Raw genomic sequence first — 24357 nt, forward strand, 5'->3', positions numbered from 1 at the left:
AAAGAAAAGTTAGCGTAGTTTTTCTCTTTCAGATCTAGCTTATGTTTAAGGTAGTTTTTGAATAATTTTTCAAAGAAAAGTTAGCGTAGTTTTTCTCTTTCAGATCTAGCTTATGTTTAAGGTAGTTTTTGAATATTTTTTCAAAGAAAAGTTAGCGTAGTTTTCCTCTTTTAGATCTAGCTTATGTTTAAGGTAGTTTTTAAATATTTTTTCAAAGAAAAGTTAGCGCAGTTTTCCTCTTTTAGATCTAGCTTATAATTCAGGTAGTTTTTGAATATTTTTTCAAATAAAAATTAGCAAAGTTTAGCTTATTTAGCATGACATCACAAAATACTAAACTCAAAAAGGCAAGATAAAGTATAAGATAAACGTAAAATAAGATATAGATGAAACAAATGTTAGGCTGCATAAAATCTAAAACTGCATTGCCTATCATAAACACAAACGTCTAGTAAGAGCTTTTAAAGTTCGTTCTTTTCGTCTTTTAATTTGAAGAATCGCGATTTGAATTTTCTAAAGCGCACATGCTCTCAGTTGCTTTTTTCTTAAGGAAAGGTCACCAGAGTTTTTTTACGCAGCTCCTGCAGCATAATCTTTAACAAAATACTCTTTTGTATATCATTACACAGAAATAAACAAAAACCATTTGCGTAAACAGAGATAAATTAGAACTCAAAAGTGCATAAAAAGCCTCGCTACTTTGCTATAAGAAGATGTGGATGACTAGATACAACTTTGTAAATTCGTGTACTACCTCGATGGATTAAGGTATTTTTCGAAAGTTTTTTTAAAGCAAAAATAGCGCAGTCTTCCTCTTTTAAATCTACCTTATGTCTAAGGCAGTTTTTGAATAGATTTTCAAAGAAAGGTTAGGGTAGTTTTCCACTTTTAAGTTTAGCTTATGTAGCTTGACAAAACAACACACAAAAAGACAAGATAAAATATCAGATAAACGTAAAATAAAATATAAATGAAACTAAAGTTAGGCTGCATAAAAAACAAACAACTTAATAATCTACTAGACATGTTTAAGTTGAATTAAGTAAAGTCCTTTGCGCAAATTTGGGTAAATAAGAGATTAAAAGTCCATAAAAAGCCTCGATACTTTGCTGAAGAAGAAGATGACTATATGCAACTTTTTAAAATCGTGAGCTATCTATATCGATTTAGGTCCTTTTTGAGTACTTTTTCAATGAGAAGTTAGCGCAGTTTTCCTCTTTTAAGATTGGATCATGAAGCTTGACATAACAAAACACAAAAGTAACAAAGGCAAGACAAAATATAAGGTAAACGCAATATAAAATATAGATGAAACTAAAGTTAGGCTGCATAAAATAAACGGGTAACAATACTCTTCTATGTATATTTACATTGAGTTAAATAAAATCCTTTGCGCAAATATAGGTATGTTAGAGAGTAAAAGTGCATAAAAAGCCTCGCTACATTGCTGTAGAAGAAGTGGATGACTAGATACAAACTTTTAAATTTGTGTGCTGTCTCTATCGAATAAGGTAGTTTTCGAAAGTTTTTTCAAAGCAAAAATAGCGCAGTGTTCCTCTTTTAAATTTAGATTATCTCAAAGGTAGATTTTGAATAGTTTTTCAAAGAAAGGTTAGCGTAGCTTTCCTCTTTTAAGTTTAGCTTATGTAGCTTGACATCACAAAACACAAAGCTCAAAAAGACAAAATAAAATATAAGATAAACGTAAAATAAAATACAGATGAAGCTAAAGTTAGACTGCATAAAAAACCAACAACATAATAATCTACTAGGTATGTTTACATTAAAATTAAATAAAATCCTATGCGCAAATATAGGTATGTTAGAGAGAAAAAGCCTCGCTACTTTGTTAAAGGTAGTTTTTGAATAGTTTTTCAAAGAAAGGTTAGCGTAGCTTTCCTCTTTTAAGTTTAGCTTATGTAGCTTGACATCACAAAACACAAGCTCAAAAAGACAAAATAAAATATAAGATAAACGTAAAATAAAATACAGATGAAGCTAAAGTTAGACTGCATAAAAAACCAACAACATAATAATCTACTAGGTATGTTTACATTAAATTAAATAAAATCCTATGCGCAAATATAGGTATGTTAGAGAGAAAAAGCCTCGCTACTTTGTTAAAGGTAGTTTTTGAATAGTTTTTCAAAGAAAGGTTAGCGTAGTTTTCCTCTTTAAAGTTTAGTTTATGTAGCTTGATATCACAAAACACAAAACTCAAAAAAGAAAAGTAAGATAAAAGTTAATCGTAAAATAAAATATAGGTGAAATAATTGTTAGGCTGCATAAAAGAAAAAAAAAATCATAGCATAATAATCTTCTATATATGCTTGGATTGAATTAAATGAATTCCTTTGCGTAAATATAAGCAAACTAGTGAGAAAAAGTGCATAAAAAGCATCGCTACTTTGCTGCAGAAGAAGTGGATGACTATATGCAACTTTTTAAAATTGTGTGCTATCTCTATCGATTAAGGTGGTTTTCGAAAGTTTTTTCAAAGCAAAAATAGCGTAGTTTTCCTCTTTTAAATCTAGCTTTTGTCTAAGGTAGTTTATGAATAGATTTTCAAAGAAAGGTTAGCGTAGCATTCCTCTTTTAAGTTTAGCTTAAAATTCTTGGCATCACAAAACACAAAACTCAAAAAGATAAGATAAAATATAAGATAAACCTAAAACATAATATAAATGAAACTAAAGATAAGCTGCATAAAAAACTAACAACATAATAATCTACTAGGCATGTTTAAATTGAATTATATAAAATCCTTTGCGCAAATATAGGTATGTTAGTAAAAAAGCATTAAAAGCCTCGCAACTTTGTTAAAGTAAAAATCCATAAAAAGCCTCGATACTTTGCTGAAGAAGATGACTATATGCAACTTTTTAAAATCGTGAGCTATCTATATCGATTTAGGTCCTTTTTGAGTACTTTTTCAATGGAAAGTTAGCGCAGTTTTCCTCTTTTAAGATTAGATTATGAAGCTTGACATAATAAAACACAAAACTAACAAAGGCAAGATAAAATATAAGGTAGTTTTCGAATGTTTTTTCAAAGCAAAATTAGCGTAGTGTTCCTCTTTTAAATCTAGATTATCTCAAAGGTAGATTTGAATAGTTTTTCAAAGAAAAGTTAGCGTAGCTTTCCTCTTTTAACATTAGCTTATGTAGCTTGACATCACAGAACACAAAAACATAAAATAAAATATAAGACAAATAGATGTAGCTAAAGTTAGGCTGCATAAAAAACCAACAACATAAAATATCTACTAGGCATGTTTAAATTGAATTAAATAAAACCCTTTGCGCAAAAATAGAGAGTAAAATGCATAATGTTAGAGAGTAAAAGTGCATAGAAAGCCTCGCTACTTTGCTGTAGAAGAAGTGGATGACTAGATACACTTTTTTAAATTTGTGTGCTATCTCTATCGAATAAGGTAGTTTTCGAGAGTTTTTTCAAAGCAAAATTAGCGTAGTGTTCCTCTTTTAAATCTAGATTATCTCAAAAATAGATTTCGAATAGTTTTTCAAAGAAAGGTTAGCGTAGCTTTCCTCTTTTAACATTAGCTTATGTAGCTTGACATCACAGAACACAAAAACATAAAATAAAATATAAGACAAACGTAACATGAAAAATAGATGTAGCTTAAGTTAGACTGCATAAAAAACCAACAACATAATAATCTAACAGGTATGTTTAAGTTGAATTAAATAAAACCCTCTGCGCAAATATAGGTATGCTAGAGAGTAAAAAGGCATAAAAAGCCTCGCTACTTTGTTAAAGGTAGTTTTTGAATAGTTTTTCAAAGACAGGTTAGCGTAAATTTCCTCTTTAAAGTTTAGCTTATGTAGCTTGACATCACAAAATATAAAAACTCAAAAAGACAAGATAAAATATAAGATAAACGCAAAATAAAATATAGATATATAAGATAAACGCAAAATAAAATATAGATGAAACTAAAGTTAGGCTGCATAAAAAACCAACAACATAATAATCTACTAGGCATGTTTAAATTGAAATAAATAAAATCGTTTGCGCAAAAATAGCTATGTTAGAGAGTAAAAGTGCATAGAAAGCCTCGCTACTTTGGTGTAAAAGAAGTGGATCACTAGATACAACATTTTAAAATCGTGTGCTATCTCTATCGATTAAGGTGGTTTTCGAAAGTTTTTTCAAAGCAAAAATAGCGTAGTCTTCCTCTTTTAAATCTAGATTATGTCTAAGGTAGTTTTTGAACAGTTTTTCAAAGAAAGGTTAGCGTAGCTTTCCTCTTTTAACATTAGCTTATGTAGCTTGACATCACAAAACACAAAACTCAAAAAGACAAAATAAAATATAAGATAAACGTAAAAATGTAGATGAAGCTAAAGTTAGGCTGCATGAAATAAACGGGTAACAATATTTTTCTATGTATGTTTACATTGAGTTATATAAAATCCTCTGCGCAAATATAGGTATGTTAGAGAGTAAAAGTGCATAAAAAGCCTCGCTACTTTGTTAAAGGTTGTTTTTGAATAGTTTTTCAAAAAAAGGTTAGCGTAGTTTTCCTCTTTTAACATTAGCTTATGTAGCTTGACATCACAAAGCACAAAACTCAAAAAGACAAAATAAAATATAAGATAAACGTAAAATAAAATACAGATGAAGCTAAAGTTAGGCTGCATAAAATAAACGGGTAACAATATTTTTCTATGTATGTTTACATTGAGTTAAATAAAATCCTCTGCGCAAATATAGGTATGTTAGAGAGTAAAAGTGCATAAAAAGCCTCGCTACTTTGTTAAAGGTAGTTTTTGAATAGTTTTTCAAAAAAAAGGTCTTTAAAGTTTAGCTTATGTAGCTTGACATCACAAAACACAAAACTCAAAAAGACAAGATAAAATATAAGATAAACGCAAAACAAAATATAGATGAAACTAAAGTTAGGCTGCATATAAAACCAACAACATAATATTCTACTAGCCTAGTTTTCCTCTTTTAAGTTTAGATTATGTAGCTTGACATCACAAAACGCAAAAAGGCAAGACAAAATACAAGGTAAACGTAAAATAAAGTAGAAGTGAAACAAAAGATAGGTTGCATAAATACAAAAACTGCATTGCCAAAAATAGAATTTGTTGTCTAGAAAGACTTTTTAAAGTTTGTTTCTTTCGTCTATTGACTTAGTGAATCGCGATCTGGTTTTTCTTAGGCGCGCTTGTTTCTTAGTTGTTTTTTTTTGTAAAGAAAGTTTATTCAGACGTTTTTTTTACGCAACTCCTTTAACATTATTTTTAACAAAGTATTCTTTTATACGTGTTTACATTGAAATAAAACCCTTTGCGTAAATAGAGATAAATTAGAGAGCAAAAGCCTCACTACTTTGCAGAAGAAGAATTGGATGGCAAGATACAACTTTTTAAATTCGTGTGCTTTCTCTTTTAAGGTACTTTTTGAATATTTTTTCAAAGAAAAGTTAGCGTAGTTTTCCTCTTTTAAGTTTAGCTTACGCAGCTTGACATCACAAAACGCAAAAACCAATAAGGCATGATAAAATACAAGATAAACGTAAAATAAAATAGAAGTGAAACAAAAGTTAGACACCATAAAAAAAAAACAAACAAAAAAAAAAACATAATATACTTCTATGTATGTTTACATTGAACTTAATAAAATCCTTTGTGTAAATATATGAAAAAATAGAGAGTAAGAGTTCATAAAAAAAGCCTCGCTATTTTGCTGAAGAAGAAATGGATGTCTAGATCTTTTAAAATAAGGAACTTTTTGATTTCTTTTTCCGAAAAATGGTTGGAGCAGTTTTCCTTTTTTAAATTTCACTTATGCAGTTTAACATCACAGAAAATATTAATTTGCTTTTTAACAAACTCTTAAAAACATCAGAAGTAATTCTAAATGCAACTCTATTAAAAGTGTTAACAGAATAACAAAACGACTTTTTTTTTTTTTTAAAGATAAAAAAAGTTTGAACTATCTTTAAATAAGAAATGTGAGAACAGTTTAACAGAACTTCTTGTTTATTATGTATTTAGCGAAACAGATAAATATATTTGCAAAAGCATAGAGAAAACAAACTACACAAAAGGCCCATCTTTATTGCCAAACTGAACAAACTTTTCTAAACTACATAAATGGTCTCACTATATTGCCATATTGAACAAACTTTTCTAAACTACCCTCTTTTTGAATTTTTAGCTTCATGTTTTTAATTTTGTCTTTAATATGGCTTCGGTAGGAGTACTTTTGCAAGACATGAATGAGCTTGTCACTGCTATGATTTGCCAAGATGCCAAGGTAATCTTTGTACGAGCAACTTGAGCTTACATCTGTAAACACGTCTTGCAAGATGTATGCCAACACTAAAGCTGCACATCGAGGAAAACTTCTGGTGTTGAACCATTCGTTGTGGCCAGGGCAAGCATTCAGCTTTTCAACTATTTCATCTAAAATTTTACAAACTCAAGTCATAACACAAAGAGATTAAATCGAATATTCATTTGGTTCTGAAGCATGACAAGATTAATTTTGTTTTTTTATTTGTTTTTTTTGTTGACCTTATTGTTTGCACTGATAGCAATAACTGGTTTTTGAAAGATTACCTAATTGGCATTGGCTAACTTCTGCTTTGTTTTCCTTTGTTCTTGGCTGAGTTGATCCTGAAATAAAATAAAACCATGTTCATTTTTCTAATTCATAAAAAAACCATCAACAGTTTCTAAGTGTTAGAGATAATAACAAGCTGTGCATGATTTCTAACGGTGATGTTTCTAACTTCATCATTAGAAATCGGGTAGACACAACTTTCTAAAAGTGCACTTAGCAATGATGGCTAGTTTTTATTAACAGTTAACCATCTGAAATTGTGCAAGAAGAGGTTTGTGTTTATATATGTTTGTATAAATTAGGTTTTACATTACCGATGTGTTCTTGAGTAAAAGATGGCATTTCCAACTTGATTTTTTTTCTTCTTGGATCTTTTACTTCTAAAACATAATCAGTTTTAGTATCATTCACTTGTGTAAACATTTAAGCAATCACAGAATTAGTCCTGCAACAAATACATACACACTTCTGTGTTGTTTTTTTTGTTTTTTTTTTTGTTTTTTTTATTGTTTTTCTTTTTTTTTTTTTTTTTTACAGCTTTAACAATAACAATAGGGCAAGGAGTTAATTTGGGCATTTTTATTTTTTGAAAGCGTGTTGAGATTTGCATAAAAATCAAAAATCAAAAAGAATTTACCTCTGGATGTACAAGCAAGACTTTGGCTAAATAGACTACCAACAGATTGAACAGCACCAGGTGAGGGCTGTTTTTCAAGAACAGTACCAGCCTGTTGGACTGGAACAGCTGAAAGAAACAAACTGGGTTTGGCCATCGTTTGCTGACGAGCAACAAGATTAGGAGCCAGAGGAACAGAAAAGACCTCTTTTGAAGGATTAAAAACAACTTGCAGAGAAGGAGCAACATGAACAGGTTTGGCAACCACTTGCTTATGAGCAGGTTCAAGAAGAGCAGGTTCAAGAAGAGCAGGTTCAAGAAGAGCAGCTTCAGGAGGAGCATGGAAAACACGTGTGACAGCCATAAGATTATCTTGCTGTGAAGCAACATTAGACACTGTTTCCAGCAGAACAGAAAAGACCTCTTTTGAAGGACTGAAAGCAACTTGTTGAGCAGGAGCAGCAGAAACAGGTTTGGCAACCACTTGCTCACTAAAGTAAACTGGAGAAAGTTGTGCATGGTGTTCAATAAAATCCGGTTCATCAGGAAATAATGTTAATGCAAGAGGAGAACAAGCTGTGCCAACAGGAACAGCTAGAGTCTGATCTACATCCATACAAACAGCTTGTTCATTAGGAACTAGTTGTGCAAGAGCAGAGGATAGTTCAAGAACTGGACCAGCGATTGTTTGTTCAGAAGGAACAGACGAAACAGGAGTTGAGCTAGGTTCACACAAGAAATCTACAACATGTTCGTTGCTGTCCTCTAAAGGAGCATTGTTTTCTACAGCTGGAGAAAATGGAACCACTGTGGTACAACCGAAAGTAGCAGCACATTCTTCAGAGTCAGAACCGGAGTCTGAATCTTCCTCAAAAATGTCCTCAACATCATGAAAACCGTACTCCTCTGCATTAGTTCGGAGCCAGTCCATCACATCCTTCTCCTCCTTTGGTGGTCTCTCAGACTTTTCAACAGTCAAAGACTCTATGACTCCGAAGGACTGTCCGATGCCCAGGGCAAAGCGCAACTCCTCTGCAGCGTTCCACTGGGACACATAAAAGCTATCCATTGTGTGTCTGCTGTGCTTCATGTAGAGTGTAGCAAACCGCTCGCGATCTTCTTTGCTGTTGTTGGCAAAGTAAGTGGCTATCGAACCGCGAATGCAAGTGGGAGTAAGACGCTTCATGGGAATGTTTACTTGGCTTTTTCTGAAGCAGGACGTCAGGCTAGAGGTGATAGCAGAGGAACCCATCTGGTAAACAGGCACTCTAGTTGCACCTAGTGTCACACCTTCGTCTTTGTTGGCTCTCACCGAAGGAAAAAGGGGCCTGTAGCAGTCGCTCAACTCCAAAACAGTCTTGGTGTCTGCAGCCATGTAGTGAGAGTCGTTGACAAGAAGGTCTCTGTATCTCAGCAAATAAATATCGATCAACACTTTCAAGTCGTTCGGCACTAGAATGTTTTTGGCTCCGTACTTGTATGCTGTTTTGTAGCGCTCTTGCACAATGCAATATCCACACTCACTCTTCTCAGCAGCCATGTAGTCTCTAATGTTTAAAAGAGCAATGTTAGATTTTCTTAAACTGTTAATTACAGTGACAGAGAGCAGAAGATGGTTTCGTAGAGACACAGCATTGTCTCTAGTCAGCGGAAGAGACGCCTTTCTAATCGATTCCACTAAGTCTCTTACGTATGCAGACTTGCCATATTCGGTCAGCAAACTGACATTGATGATGTTGATGCTTTTTCTTCTTTTCACAAGGCTCCTCCTCAAAGAACGAAAGGGCCTCAGCACTTTTCGCAACTCATCCACCTTGCAGCGCAAACGTCGGATGGCCTCATGAGAAAGTCCGAAATAGACGTTTCTGGCTTCACTGAAACGAAACAGGAGACAAAGGGAGACAGAGGCGGTTGTACAACGTGTGACAAGACATGGCTTTTGTTTGGTCAAGTTCACTCAGCTTGGAATTGAGCTGAATTTTCTTAAAGTGCAAGGAGAAGTATCTATCCTCCAAAACATTGGAATTGGTGAGGGCGTTTGGGTGCAGCGTCAACGTGCTGTCACAACAAGTCAATATTTCCACAACTGCATTTTTGTAGATCTTTGCTTGTGACCAAGTGTTGTTGTTGGCTACCACAAGCCACTTTTCAAAGTCTCTGAAGAGCTCATCTGCTGACTGGTAATAAAAGTGAAAAGCATCTTTGTCCAGCTGAAACAAGAGTCTCTTTTCTTCGGTCAAGACATAGGAGCTGGAAACCAAGTGCTCTAAGGAATCGAAATCAGAGTCAAGGACGGATTCGGTGTTCAGCTCTTTGTTTTCTACAGAGGTGCATTGGTTTGCAGAAGGAGCCTCGGACGAACCAGCAACTGGTGAGGGCAAGCTTAAAAGAGGATCAGAGGAAAGAACCGGAGAAGAAAAAGAGGAGGAAGGCCCAGGAGCAGAGGATGCAGAGCCTGATGCAGACGCTTGTTCAGCTACTGGCTTAATACCAAAGAAGGCAGGTCGAATAAATTGAGGGACATAGAGCTTCTCGTTGTCGTATCGCTTTGCCTCTGCAATCTTTTGTTTGATCATCTTGGAATCGTAGAAATGAGTCTCTTTCAAGTGTATGTCCAGTCGGTCGTAATACTTCCAACATTGCAAACAGGGGTAAGGTTTTGGACAGCCGGACTTGCGTTCGAGACGAGCATGCTGAAACTTCCTGACCATTGCAGAGTAAAAGATGGAAGCTTCATCCAAAGTCCAAGAATGATCTTTTTTAGTCAAGTGTCTTTTAATGCTTGTGGACGAATGTTTGCACAAAGGCATCGGACAGCTAACAGCGTACCTCTTCTTGGTACCATAGAAAGGTACAACCCTGTTTACGGAGCCACACGCTGCAACTAATGCGGCCCTGACTTTGTTTTTGAGCTTTAAGTCTCTCTGTTCTTGTGACTGCTTTCTTTTCTTTTTTTTTGCTTTAGAGTTTGGAGAAGAAGCAACAACAGAGTTGTTTTCTTGTGAAGAAGACATGTTCAGGTGTTTGTTTGCAACGGTTTTTGCTAAAAAAAGGAAACCAGTCAGTGAGAGTTTTTTTCTTCTGCCTGCATCCAATCCTGGAATGTTTACAACTGCAGGGAAGAGCTGTGTTTTTTCGAATCCTCTGCAAAAGAGAAAAAAAGAAAGAAAAGAGAGCAACAAGAAGAAACAAAGTTTCCACTAGCAAATGAAAAAGAATGAGAGCAACTAGCATTACATGCATGGTGGCAGCAGTGATTGCTATTATGAGAAGGAGAATGAGAAAAAAAAAAAGAAAAAGAAAAGAAACAAATAAATAAAGAGATGGAGTTTGAGAGGATCTCGCAACCATATGACTCAAAGAAAGAAACTGTGTTGAAAAAAGGCAAGAGAGGGCAAATAGAACTTGCTAACAAGGACAAATGACAGACATAACTACAACAGTAACAACTCTCATTGCAAGCATAATAACAACAGCATCAGCATCACTGACTCAGAGAGTGTTGACATAACAAAAAAGAAAACAAAAGTACAAGCCAAGTGGGGGAACATTAACAAACACTCATTGCAACTATAACAACAACAACAACAGCAACAGCATCACTGACTCAGAGGGTATTGATAAAAAAAAACAAGCATAAACAAACAAAAAAAACAAATAAAAAAACAAAACAAGCAAATTGGGTGAACAGTAACAACTCTCATTGCAAGCATAATAACAACAACAGCATCAGCATCAGCATCACTGACTCAGAGAGTGTTGACAAAATAAAATAGACAATAAGCAAGCAAAGTGGGTGAACAGTAACAACTCTCACTGCAAGCATAATAACAACAACAGCATCAGCATCAGCATCACTGACTCAGAGAGTGTTGATAAAATAAAACAGATTATAAACAAACAAAGTGGGTGAACAGTAACAGCTCTCATTGAAAGCATAATAACAACAACAGCATCAGCAACAGCATCACTAACTCAGAGGATATATAAAAAAACAAACAAACCAAACAAACAAAACAAAAACAAAAAAAACAAGCAAAGTGGCTGAACAGTAACAGCTATCATTGCAAGTAAAATAACAACAACAGCATCAGCAACATCATCACTGACTCAGAGAGTGGTGATAAAATAAAACAGATTAAAAAACAAGCAAAGTGGCTAAACAGTAACAACTATAAATACAAGTAAAATGACAAAAGCAGCAACAGCATCACTAACTCGCAGGGTGTTGATAAAAAAAAAAAGCAACAAACAAACAAAGCAAGCAAAGTGGGTGAACATTAACACTCATTGCAACTATAATAACACCAACAGCAACAGCATCAGTGACTCAAAGGGTGTTGATAAACAAAAACAAAGGCACAAACAAACAAGCAGAGTGGGGAACATTAACAACACTTATTGCAAGCATAATAACACAACAGCATCAGCATCTCTGACTCAGAGAGTGTTGATAAAATAAAATAGATTATAAACATGCCAAGTTTGTGAACATTAACAAACACTCATTGCAACTATAACAACGACTACAGCAACAGCATCACTTACTCAGAGAGTGTTGAGAAAAAAACAACAAAAAAAACAAAAAACAAAACAAAACAGAAAACAGAAGTACAAGCCAAGTGGGGGAACATTAACAAACACTCATTGCAACTAAAACAACAACAACAGCAACAGCATCACTTGCTCAGAGGATATTGATAAAAAAAACAAACAAACAAACAAACAAAACAAGCAAAGTGGCTGAACAGTAACAGCTATCATTGCAAGTAAAATAACAACAACAGCATCAGCAACATCATCACTGACTCAGAGAGTGGTGATAAAATAAAACAGATTTAAAAAACAAGCAAAGTGGCTGAACAGTAACAACTATAAATACAAGTAAAATGACAAAAGCAGCAACAGCATCACTAACTCGCAGGGTGTTGATAAAAAAAAAAAGGGCAACAAACAAACAAAGCAAGCAAAGTGGGTGAACATTAACACTCATTGCAACTATAATAACACCAACAGCAACAGCATCAGTGACTCAAAAGGGTGTTGATAAACAAAAACAAAGGCACAAACAAAACAAGCAGAGTGGGTGAACATTAACAACACTTATTGCAAGCATAATAACAACAACAGCATCAGCATCACTGACTCAGAGAGTGTTGATAAAATAAAATAGATTATAAACATGCCAAGTTTGTGAACATTAACAAACACTCATTGCAACTATAACAACAACAACAGCAACAGCATCACTTGCTCAGAGGATATTGATAAAAAAACAAACAAACAAACAAAACAAAACAAGCAAAGTGGCTGAACAGTAACAGCTATCATTGCAAGTAAAATAACAAACAACAGCATCAGCAACATCATCACTGACTCAGAGTGTGGTGATAAAATAAAACAGATTAAAAACAAGCAAAGTGGCTGAACAGTAACAACTATAAATACAAGTAAAATGACAAAAGCAGCAACAGCATCACTAACTCGCAGGGTGTTGATAAAAAAAAAAGCAACAAACAAATAAAGCAAGCAAAGTGGGTGAACATTAACACTCATTGCAACTATAATAACACCAACAGCAACAGCATCAGTGACTCAAAGGGTGTTGATAAAGAAAAAACAAAAGCACAAACAAAAGCAAGCAAAGTGGGTGAACATTAACAACACTTATTGCAAGCACAATAACAACAACAGCATCAGCATCACTGACTCAGAGAGTGTTGATAAAACAAAATAGATTATAAACAAGCCAAGTTGGTGAACATTAACAAACACTCATGCAACTGTAATAAGAACAACAGCAACAGCATCACTGACACAAAGGGTGTTGATAAACAAAAACAAAAACACAAGCAAAGTGGGTGAACATTAACAACACTCATTGCAACTATAACAACAACAACAGCAACAGCATCACTGGCTCAAAGGGTGTTGATAAAATAAAGAAACAAAAACAAAACAAGCAAAGTGGGTGAACAGTAACAACTCCCATTGCAAGCATAATAACGACAACAGCAACAGCAACACCATCACTGACTCAGAGAGTGTTGATAAAATAAAATAGATTATAAACAAGCCAAGTGGGGGAACATTAACAAACACTCATTGCAACTGTAACAACAACAACAGCAACAGCATCACTTACTCAGAGAGTGTTTATAAATAAAACAAAAAACAAAACAAGAAACATAAATACAAGCCAAGTGGGTGATTACTAACAGCGCTAACAGCAGCAACAACAGTGTCTTTAGAAACAACAAACAAGTACAACAGCAACAACTGCTTTTACAGAGTATAACAATAACAACAACATGGCACTAACAACAACAAAAGGGTTGGAATAAAAACCTGTAGGCAAAAGGAGAGCTGCATTCAGACAAGATCGATTACAAAGAGGCTCTTCTTTAGGACAGAGGAGAAACTGCTTTTGAGGGACAGAGGGACTTTTGTTGTTGTTGTTGTTGTTGTGCAGAAACCAACAAACTTTTATTGAACCGAATATAACCGAATATAACCGAAAGTCTTGTTTGCTTCTGTTTTGTGCCATCAAGAAGGGAAAACAAAACATCACAAAACAAACGAAGCAAACGAAACAAACAAACAAACGAACGAAACAAACAAAAAAACGATTAAATAAATAAACAAACAAACGAAACAAACAAACAAACAAAAACAAATAGGAAAAACAGAAAACGCAGTACCGAAACCTCGCCATTTTTATCCTTCCTCGAGCTTTCTTTGGGCGCCAAAGACCGAGAAAGTTGAGCAAACGTGACGTTGAGGGGGGGGGGGGGGGGGGTACTTAAGGCCAGCAGACCGACCAATGGCAAGCTTAGGAGAGACCCACGTGAATGTTACATTTTCTTTCTATGTACGCTGAATCCGCTCAAAGTCTGGAATTTCCAGCATTCACGTGTCATCACTCCAGCCACCAGATTGGCCCACACTTTGCACACTTTCAAGACTAGAACTTCACTTAATCACAAAATTGAGCCAAAAAAAAACTAAGTCTCGCATGGCGACAACTTTTCCAAAAGCAAACAAAGGCAAACAAAGGCAACGAAGGCAAACGAAGAAAAAACAAAAACAAGTAAACAAAAACAAAACCGAAAAGGGAGAGAGAGAGCAAGTCGACTCATTTCTTTCGACTGCCTTAAACGAGAAGTCTAAAACGTTTAAAAGTTGAAAACTAAGTTTTTAAATGAACTGCACCGAAAAAACTTTACGACAGTTTAGCTGGTTAAAAACGCAGAGGAAAATATTTTATAAAATTTAAGCGTTCTAAAGATGTCCATTTTTGTTTTTGTTTTTTTTTTATTTTGGTTTGTTTCTGGTTTGCTTCTTTTTTTTTTTTAAATTCTAGCGATCGAGCATATTTGAACGGTTTCATCAGCCTGTTGGCGCACGTGCTCGAGAGCTAGAACTTTGATTGCTTTTGTTGTTGAGAATTGAGAATGTCCGAGCAGGTTTTTTTATCGATTTCATCGCTTGTGGCGAGGCAAAAATCAAAACGCTTTTTGGACGAAAGAAAGGAGATTAAAAGGAAAAAAGAGAAGAAAAAAAAAAAACAAAAAAATAGGTTATGTGTCATAAACATTTATTTTCTCACGCGATGACGTCTAGTTTTGTTAGAGTAATTAAAATATGTATCAAGTTTGTAATTTCTATCTTATTTTTAGTTACGGATAATTGCCAATTATGTCACGTTTAGTATACACAACGCTGTTTTCTTAATAGCAATATGATACAAACAAGTTATAAAAAAAAAAAAGCGTTCGCTCGATCTTCCTTAGTCAGTTGAACAAAAAGAAATTTCACAACATATGATTGATTTGGTTGTCCTAGCAAGCTGTTTTAGCAAACGACTAGAGGTTGCAACTGTTGTTCATTGAAAACGAAAAATCTAGCGTCAGCAAGAAATTTTTGAATACATAATGTACACAAAAGTGGCACTAACAAATGAAAATGTAAAAAAAAATGTTTACCTTGATGCCAGACTCGCAGAGATGTTGTCGCTCGTTGCTATCGACTGCGAACAGCTTTGTTGTTTTTCGAAGTGCCTCTTCACTCTACTTATAGCCGAAGTTTTGGCTTCGAAAAAAAATACGAACGTCGTTAAGCTCAACGAGCTGCTTTAATTGTTGTTCGTGCGAAAACGAAATGCTTAAACGGATAAAAGTGTTGGCGTAATTACACTTTTCGACCGCGATGCAGTTTGTCAACAACTCTAGCGTACTTTTTTGGCTCGTGGAGCAAAAAAGCCTCATGATAATAGCAAAGGCTTAAAATGTCTTAACATGTCAGCAAAGGCTTAATATGCTTAATAAACTGTGGGTTAAGTTTTTGCGGTGCAGCTCATTAACAACTTAATTTGCAACTTGCTGGCACAAGCAAACGTTTATGACTTCTCGTTTAAGACAGTTGAGCGAAATCAGTCGACTCACTCATTCTCCCTTTTCTGTTTTGTTTTTGTTTTGTTTTTTTGTTTTTGTTTTTGTTTGTTTTTTTTTTCTTTGTTTGTCTTTTGTTTAAAATGTAAAAAACTCGAAAGGAAAGTTGTTGCTTTGTTTGCTTATTGAAAGTTTTCGCCAGTTGCAAGACTTAGTTTTGTTTTTGTTTACTTATTAAAATATCGAGGAAAATATTTGAGGACATCGCATTCTAAAGGTGCCTTTTTAATAAAACATCTAACGATTTAGCTTTTAACGTTATGCTCAAAAGAATGCCCGTTTCGGTTTCTTTTTTCTTTTTTTTTTTTTTTTTTCCTTTGTTTCAATTGGGCAGAGTGCTCATTTGAGCAGCCCGCCCATGATCCAAAATTAGGACTTTTCTACGAGATACTTTTCATGGACTGTTGTAATTTCAGCAGACCAACACAGTGACTAGTTGGTAGTGTGTGTTAGTTCCGCTTTCATTCACGGTTGAGCGGACCTGTTCGATTACTCGAACATTGGTCACGTCTGGAACGTGAGAATGCTAGAGTGCGTTTTACTAACAATTTTATCGCTTGTGGCCAGGAAAGCAAAACTTTCCGTTTTTGTCTTTTGCATTCTAAAGGTGCCTTCTTAATAAAACCTCTAACGATTTAGCTTTTAACGTTATGCTTAAAAGAATGCCCGTTTCGATTTCATTTTTTTTTTCTGTTTGTTTTTGTTTTTGTTTTTTTTTTTTCAATTCGGCATTTTAAGGGTGCCTTTATAACAAGATCTAACGATATAGCGTTTAATGTTGTGCTCAAAAAAAAAAAAAGTGCCTTTTATATCTCTCAATGGTCTCCAACGATAAAACTGCCGACCAATCGCAACGATTAAACAGCCGACCAATGGCAGCTCAATAGTCTCCAAACATGAAACTGCCGACCAATGGCAGCTCAGTGGTTTGAGAAGTGAGATCATTCGATTTCGTTTTATTATCTCCAGTTTGAACTAGTGCTTGGCTTTTATAAAAATTGTCAAATTTTGCCAAGCAAATCTTATACGAAACGCTACTTTGATGTCAAACCTTCGTTACTCCCTATTCCCTTCTAGCGGAGGGCCGGCTAAAAGCTAGAAAAAAAGAGAGAAGGAAACTTTTTTCTTTTTTTCTTTATCTTTTTTTTTTTTTTTTTTTAAGAGGGGTAGGGGTGGGGGGGGGGGGGGGGGGAAGGAGTAAGAGAATTACGGGGTTAGGATTGGAGGGGGATGAGGTTACGGTTTGGAAGCCTGGGGACAATGAAAAATTGCGTTCGTATAGTGTCCACGAGGGGCGTCCTTCGGTTGTAACGTGCCGCTAGGTGCACGCGTCTAGTAGTTTCGTTGCATCGACCTAGAGGAGTTCTCCGAAAGGTCTTGCGCTTTGGGCTCGGGCAAACGGCCTGCATCCATTGTAAACACGGTCTCTGCCGTTAGAAAATCGTTAACCAGGCTTTTGTGAGCTTTAACAACCATCCCTTTGAGTTTAAAACGAACGTTTCCCCAAAAGCCATTCGAGATGGAGGTACTCACGGAGGTTTGTTACGGTAACAACCCTGTGGTTTGCCATCTTCTTTCTTTCCGCAGCGTCGCAAACGGATCGGCCGGTCTCTTAGGTGACGAAAAAAACGTCTGATCTCTCGACTGGAATGCTTAACGTACTAAGATTAGAAGAGTTAGTACTAAGAGTCGCATCTGGCCGCCGTAATTTTCTTCGATGATGTACTTGAAAATTTCGTGACGTCGTTTTCAAAGCTCTAGGGTCGATTTTAACCTTCGACCTTAAAGTCGATTTTAGCCTTCGGTGTGGCTCTGTACAACTTTTGCGGTGAAAAAGCTTGCGCGGAGTCTACAGTTGTATTTAGCCGACAGACGCTGGCAACGCAGAAACAGAATGACTCTTGGGCGGCGCAAACCGAGCGTTCAGCAAATTTCTAGCATTTTACGTCAAAGCGGACAATCTGCACGACAAATAAAGCTAACTTTCTCGTTGCAACAGTTAGTCACTGGACGTTGGACGAGTGTGTACAGCTGTTTTGCGTCGAAAGCCGACCGGTGGTCGGATGCGACTCTTCTTTTCATTCGAAAATCAGAACCTGGCCATCAGTCGTGTATCACCATCGAATGCTTAATGTAGTGATTTCTCGAAACGACAAAAGCTTGTAAAACAAACAGCTTCGCTGTACTGTTGCCTAGTATGTTAACGGATGGCCAGGAACAACCTTGGTCTGTAAAGAATGAGTTCGTTTTTCCATTCGAGGCACTAATTACTGCAGTTTTAAAAGTCACCTAAAGTATAAGCTCATCTCTCCATTCAAGAAAAACAAGCATCAGAGTTTCGGAAAGTTTGCATGCACGACACCACCATCGATGATACTTAAACAAACAGAAAATGAATTGCAAAACAGAACCACTGAATTGCAAAACATAACAACGGACAGCTTGTAAAAAGCATGGTGATGAGCTTCTTCAATCCAATCAAGGAACCAAGCATCACAGTTTCGGCAATGGTGCATGTGCAAATCAGCAAACTGTGATACTTAATCAAACAACTTCACTGTTTTGCTTAGTTTAAGAACGGATGGCTAAGAACAACCTCGTTAGTGAGTATGAAGTCATCTCTTCATTCAAGGAATTAATAATCAGAGTTTTAGAAGTCTCTTACGTGCGATACTACTATCAACGGTACTTAATCAAACAGCCTCTCAGAATGGCCTAGTTTGAGAACGGAAGGCTAGGAACAACCTTAGTAGTGGGTCATCAGTTCAACTTTTCATTCAAGGAATTAAGCATCTAAAATCTGAAAAATAAAAAGAAGAGCTCTTTGTTAGAAGTTCTTATTTTTATTTTTCCTCAACTTCTATTTCTTTTCTTTTTTTCTTTTTTTTTTTTAATGATAGTTTTTCTTTTTTTTTTATCTATTTTGTTCGTTTAAATTAATACAACAGGCGTTTTAGGTCGTTTCTGTAACATTATTTAACACTTTAAATTGTAATAAATATTTGAACTGAAGAAAATCCTTTTCGTAACGTTAAAATGTCATAAGAACATTTCATCTTTACCAAATACGCTTGTAAAAATAGTTTCACTTTTAAAGTTTGTTGTATATGTCTTTTAATTTAGTGAATCGCAATTTGGATTTCTTAGGCGCACATCTACTTTAGTTGCTTTTTCTTAAAGAAAGGTCACCAGAGTTATCTTACACAGCTCCTGCAGCATAATCTTTAACAAAATACTCTTTTGAAAAGTTTTACATTGAAATAAACAAAAGCCATTTGCGTAAATAGAGATAAATTAGAGAATAAAAAGTGCATAAACGCCTCGCTACTTTGATGAAGAAGAAACGGATGACTAGATGCAACTTTTTAATTTCGCGTGCTATCTCTTTCGATTAAGGTACTTTTTGAATATTTTTTCAAAGAAATGTTAGCGTAGTTTTCCTTTTTTAAATTTAAATCATGTTTAAAGGTAGTTTTTGAATGTTTTTTCAAAGAAATGTTAGCGTAGTTTTCATCTATTAAATCTAAATCATGTTTAAAGGTAGTTTTCGAATATTTTTTCAAAGAAAAGTTAGCGTAGGTTTCCTCTTTTAGATCTAGCTTATGTTTAAGGTAGTTTTTGAGTATTTTTTCAAAGAAAAGTTAGCGTAGTTTTCCTCTTTTAGATCTAGCTTATGTTTAAGGTAGTTTTTGAGTATTTTTTCAAAGAAAAGTTAGCATAGTTTTCCTCTTTTGGATATAGCTTATGTTTAAGGTAGTTTTTAAATATTTTTTTAAAGAAAAGTTAGCGTAGTTTTCCTCCTTTAGATCTAGCTTTATAATTCAGGTAGTTTTTGAATATTTTTTCAAATAAAAATTAGCAAAGTTTAGCTTATTTAGCATGACATCACAAAATACTAAACTCAAAAAGGCAAGATAAAGTATAAGATAAACGTAAAATAAGATATAGATGAAACAAATGTTAGGCTGCATAAAATCTAAAACTGCATTGCCTATCATAAACACAAACGTCTAGTAAGAGCTTTTAAAGTTCGTTCTTTTCGTCTTTTAATTTGGTGAATCGCGATTTGAATTTTCTAAAGCGCACATGCCTCTCAGTTGCTTTTTTCTTAAGGAAAGGTCACCAGAGTTTTTTTACGCAGCTCCTGCAGCATAATCTTTAACAAAATACTCTTTTGTATATCATTACACAGAAATAAACAAAAACCATTTGCGTAAACAGAGATAAATTAGAACTCAAAAGTGCATAAAAAGCCTCGCTACTTTGCTATAGAAGAAGTGGATGACTAGATACAACTTTGTAAATTCGTGTACTACCTCGATGGATTAAGGTATTTTTCGAAAGTTTTTTTAAAGCAAAAATAGCGCAGTCTTCCTCTTTTAAATCTACCTTATGTCTAAGGCAGTTTTTGAATAGATTTTCAAAGAAAGGTTAGCGTAGTTTTCCACTTTTAAGTTTAGCTTATGTAGCTTGACAAAACAACACACAAAAAGACAAGATAAAATATCAGATAAACGTAAAATAAAATATAAATGAAACTAAAGTTAGGCTGCATAAAAAACAAACAACTTAATAATCTACTAGACATGTTTAAGTTGAATTAAGTAAAGTCCTTTGCGCAAATTTGGGTAAATAAGAGATTAAAAGTCCATAAAAAGCCTCGATACTTTGCTGAAGAAGAAGATGACTATATGCAACTTTTTAAAATCGTGAGCTATCTATATCGATTTAGGTCCTTTTTGAGTACTTTTTCAATGAGAAGTTAGCGCAGTTTTCCTCTTTTAAGATTGGATCATGAAGCTTGACATAACAAAACACAAAACTAACAAAGGCAAGACAAAATATAAGGTAAACGCAATATAAAATATAGATGAAATTAAAGTTAGGCTGCATAAAATAAACGGGTAACAATACTCTTCTATGTATATTTACATTGAGTTAAATAAAATCCTTTGCGCAAATATAGGTATGTTAGAGAGTAAAAGTGCATAAAAAGCCTCGCTACATTGCTGTAGAAGAAGTGGATGACTAGATACAAACTTTTAAATTTGTGTGCTGTCTCTATCGAATAAGGTAGTTTTCGAAAGTTTTTTCAAAGCAAAAATAGCGCAGTGTTCCTCTTTTAAATTTAGATTATCTCAAAGGTAGATTTTGAATAGTTTTTCAAAGAAAGGTTAGCGTAGCTTTCCTCTTTTAAGTTTAGCTTATGTAGCTTGACATCACAAAACACAAAGCTCAAAAAGACAAAATAAAATATAAGATAAACGTGAAATAAAATACAGATGAAGCTAAAGTTAGACTGCATAAAAAACCAACAACATAATAATCTACTAGGTATGTTTACATTAAATTAAATAAAATCCTATGCGCAAATATAGGTATGTTAGAGAGAAAAAGCCTCGCTACTTTGTTAAAGGTAGTTTTTGAATAGTTTTTCAAAGAAAGGTTAGCGTAGTTTTCCTCTTTAAAGTTTAGTTTATGTAGCTTGATATCACAAAACACAAAACTCAAAAAAGAAAAGTAAGATAAAAGTTAATCGTAAAATAAAATATAGGTGAAATAATTGTTAGGCTGCATAAAAGAAAAAAAAAATCATAGCATAATAATCTTCTATATATGCTTGGATTGAATTAAATGAATTCCTTTGCGTAAATATAAGCAAACTAGTGAGAAAAAGTGCATAAAAAGCATCGCTACTTTGCTGCAGAAGAAGTGGATGACTATATGCAACTTTTTAAAATTGTGTGCTATCTCTATCGATTAAGGTGGTTTTCGAAAGTTTTTTCAAAGCAAAAATAGCGTAGTTTTCCTCTTTTAAATCTAGCTTTTGTCTAGGGTAGTTTATGAATAGATTTTCAAAGAAAGGTTAGCGTAGCATTCCTCTTTTAAGTTTAGCTTAAAATTCTTGGCATCACAAAACACAAAACTCAAAAAGATAAGATAAAATATAAGATAAACCTAAAACATAATATAAATGAAACTAAAGATAAGCTGCATAAAAAACTAACAACATAATAATCTACTAGGCATGTTTAAATTGAATTATATAAAATCCTTTGCGCAAATATAGGTATGTTAGTAAAAAAGCATTAAAAGCCTCGCAACTTTGTTAAAGGTAGATTTTGAATAGTTTTTCAAAGAAAGGTTAGCGTAGTTTTCCTCTTTTATGTTTAGATTATGTAGCTTGACATCACAAAACACAAAGCTCAAAAAGACAAAATAAAATATAAGATAAACGTAAAATATAGATGAAACAAAGTTTACACTGCATAATAAACAAACAACATAATTATCTACTAGGCATGTTTAAGTTGAACTAAATAAATTCCTTTGCGCAAATATGGGAAAGTTAGACAGTAAAAATCCATAAAAAGCCTCGATACTTTGCTGAAGAAGATGACTATATGCAACTTTTTAAAATCGTGAGCTATCTATATCGATTTAGGTCCTTTTTGAGTACTTTTTCAATGGAAAGTTAGCGCAGTTTTCCTCTTTTAAGATTAGATTATGAAGCTTGACATAATAAAACACAAAACTAACAAAGGCAAGATAAAATATAAGGTAGTTTTCGAATGTTTTTTCAAAGCAAAATTAGCGTAGTGTTCCTCTTTTAAATCTAGATTATCTCAAAGGTAGATTTTGAATAGTTTTTCAAAGAAAAGTTAGCGTAGCTTTCCTCTTTTAACATTAGCTTATGTAGCTTGACATCACAGAACACAAAAACATAAAATAAAATATAAGACAAATAGATGTAGCTAAAGTTAGGCTGCATAAAAAACCAACAACATAAAATATCTACTAGGCATGTTTAAATTGAATTAAATAAAACCCTTTGCGCAAAAATAGAGAGTAAAATGCATAATGTTAGAGAGTAAAAGTGCATAGAAAGCCTCGCTACTTTGCTGTAGAAGAAGTGGATGACTAGATACACTTTTTTAAACTTGTGTGCTATCTCTATCGAATAAGGTAGTTTTCGAGAGTTTTTTCAAAGCAAAATTAGCGTAGTGTTCCTCTTTTAAATCTAGATTATCTCAAAAATAGATTTCGAATAGTTTTTCAAAGAAAGGTTAGCGTAGCTTTCCTCTTTTAACATTAGCTTATGTAGCTTGACATCACAGAACACAAAAAGATAAAATAAAATATAAGACAAACGTAAAATGAAAAATAGATGTAGCTTAAGTTAGACTGCATAAAAAACCAACAACATAATAATCTAACAGGTATGTTTAAGTTGAATTAAATAAAACCCTCTGCGCAAATATAGGTATGCTAGAGAGTAAAAAGGCATAAAAAGCCTCGCTACTTTGTTAAAGGTAGTTTTTGAATAGTTTTTCAAAGACAGGTTAGCGTAAATTTCCTCTTTAAAGTTTAGCTTATGTAGCTTGACATCACAAAATATAAAACTCAAAAAGACAAGATAAAATATAAGATAAACGCAAAATAAAATATAGATGAAACTAAAGTTAGGCTGCATAAAAAACCAACAACATAATAATCTACTAGGCATGTTTAAATTGAAATAAATAAAATCGTTTGCGCAAAAATAGCTATGTTAGAGAGTAAAAGTGCATAGAAAGCCTCGCTACTTTGGTGTAAAAGAAGTGGATCACTAGATACAACATTTTAAAATCGTGTGCTATCTCTATCGATTAAGGTGGTTTTCGAAAGTTTTTTCAAAGCAAAAATAGCGTAGTCTTCCTCTTTTAAATCTAGATTATGTCTAAGGTAGTTTTTGAACAGTTTTTCAAAGAAAGGTTAGCGTAGCTTTCCTCTTTTAACATTAGCTTATGTAGCTTGACATCACAAAACACAAAACTCAAAAAGACAAAATAAAATATAAGATAAACGTAAAATAAAATGTAGATGAAGCTAAAGTTAGGCTGCATGAAATAAACGGGTAACAATATTTTTCTATGTATGTTTACATTGAGTTATATAAAATCCTCTGCGCAAATATAGGTATGTTAGAGAGTAAAAGTGCATAAAAAGCCTCGCTACTTTGTTAAAGGTTGTTTTTGAATAGTTTTTCAAAAAAAGGTTAGCGTAGTTTTCCTCTTTTAACATTAGCTTATGTAGCTTGACATCACAAAGCACAAAACTCAAAAAGACAAAATAAAATATAAGATAAACGTAAAATAAAATACAGATGAAGCTAAAGTTAGGCTGCATAAAATAAACGGGTAACAATATTTTTCTATGTATGTTTACATTGAGTTAAATAAAATCCTCTGCGCAAATATAGGTATGTTAGAGAGTAAAAGTGCATAAAAAGCCTCGCTACTTTGTTAAAGGTAGTTTTTGAATAGTTTTTCAAAAAAAAGGTCTTTAAAGTTTAGCTTATGTAGCTTGACATCACAAAACACAAAACTCAAAAAGACAAGATAAAATATAAGATAAACGCAAAACAAAATATAGATGAAACTAAAGTTAGGCTGCATATAAAACCAACAACATAATATTCTACTAGCCTAGTTTTCCTCTTTTAAGTTTAGATTATGTAGCTTGACATCACAAAACGCAAAAAGGCAAGACAAAATACAAGGTAAACGTAAAATAAAGTAGAAGTGAAACAAAAGATAGGTTGCATAAATACAAAAACTGCATTGCCAAAAATAGAATTTGTTGTCTAGAAAGACTTTTTAAAGTTTGTTTCTTTCGTCTATTGACTTAGTGAATCGCGATCTGGTTTTT

General features: G+C 33.8%; 1 protein-coding gene across 1 annotated transcript; it reads right to left on the minus strand.

Moving 5' to 3' along the window:
* Positions 1-5933: 5933 nt before the first annotated feature.
* Positions 5934-9085, minus strand: LOC149892600 (uncharacterized). The gene is made up of 4 exons (XM_090080081.1): positions 7238-9085; positions 6915-6980; positions 6597-6653; positions 5934-6440 (listed from the first exon to the last, which is right to left on the minus strand). The coding sequence occupies exons 1-4, from the start codon at positions 8754-8756 to the stop codon at positions 6121-6123; spliced, it is 1962 nt and encodes a 653-aa protein (XP_089936207.1). The 5' UTR covers positions 8757-9085; the 3' UTR covers positions 5934-6120.
* Between the last annotated feature and the right edge of the window lie 15272 nt (positions 9086-24357).

This window comes from Hydra viridissima, unplaced genomic scaffold, assembly GCF_058129835.1.
Source record: "Hydra viridissima isolate aposymbiotic clone 2 unplaced genomic scaffold, HvirCarnegie_v1 scaffold_2, whole genome shotgun sequence".
NCBI classification, from domain to species: domain Eukaryota; kingdom Metazoa; phylum Cnidaria; class Hydrozoa; order Anthoathecata; family Hydridae; genus Hydra; species Hydra viridissima.

Bases quoted from the DNA above. Each gene is read 5' to 3' on its own strand.
- LOC149892600 (XM_090080081.1), bottom strand. From the start codon at position 8,756: ATGGCTGCTGAGAAGAGTGAGTGTGGATATTGCATTGTGCAAGAGCGC. The intron at 6,981-7,237 runs GTAAATTCTTTT...ATTATGTTTTAG, and splicing joins TCTTGCTTGTACATCCAGAG to AAGTAAAAGATCCAAGAAGA. The intron at 6,441-6,596 runs GTAATCTTTCAA...GTAAAATTTTAG, and splicing joins AGTTAGCCAATGCCAATTAG to ATGAAATAGTTGAAAAGCTG.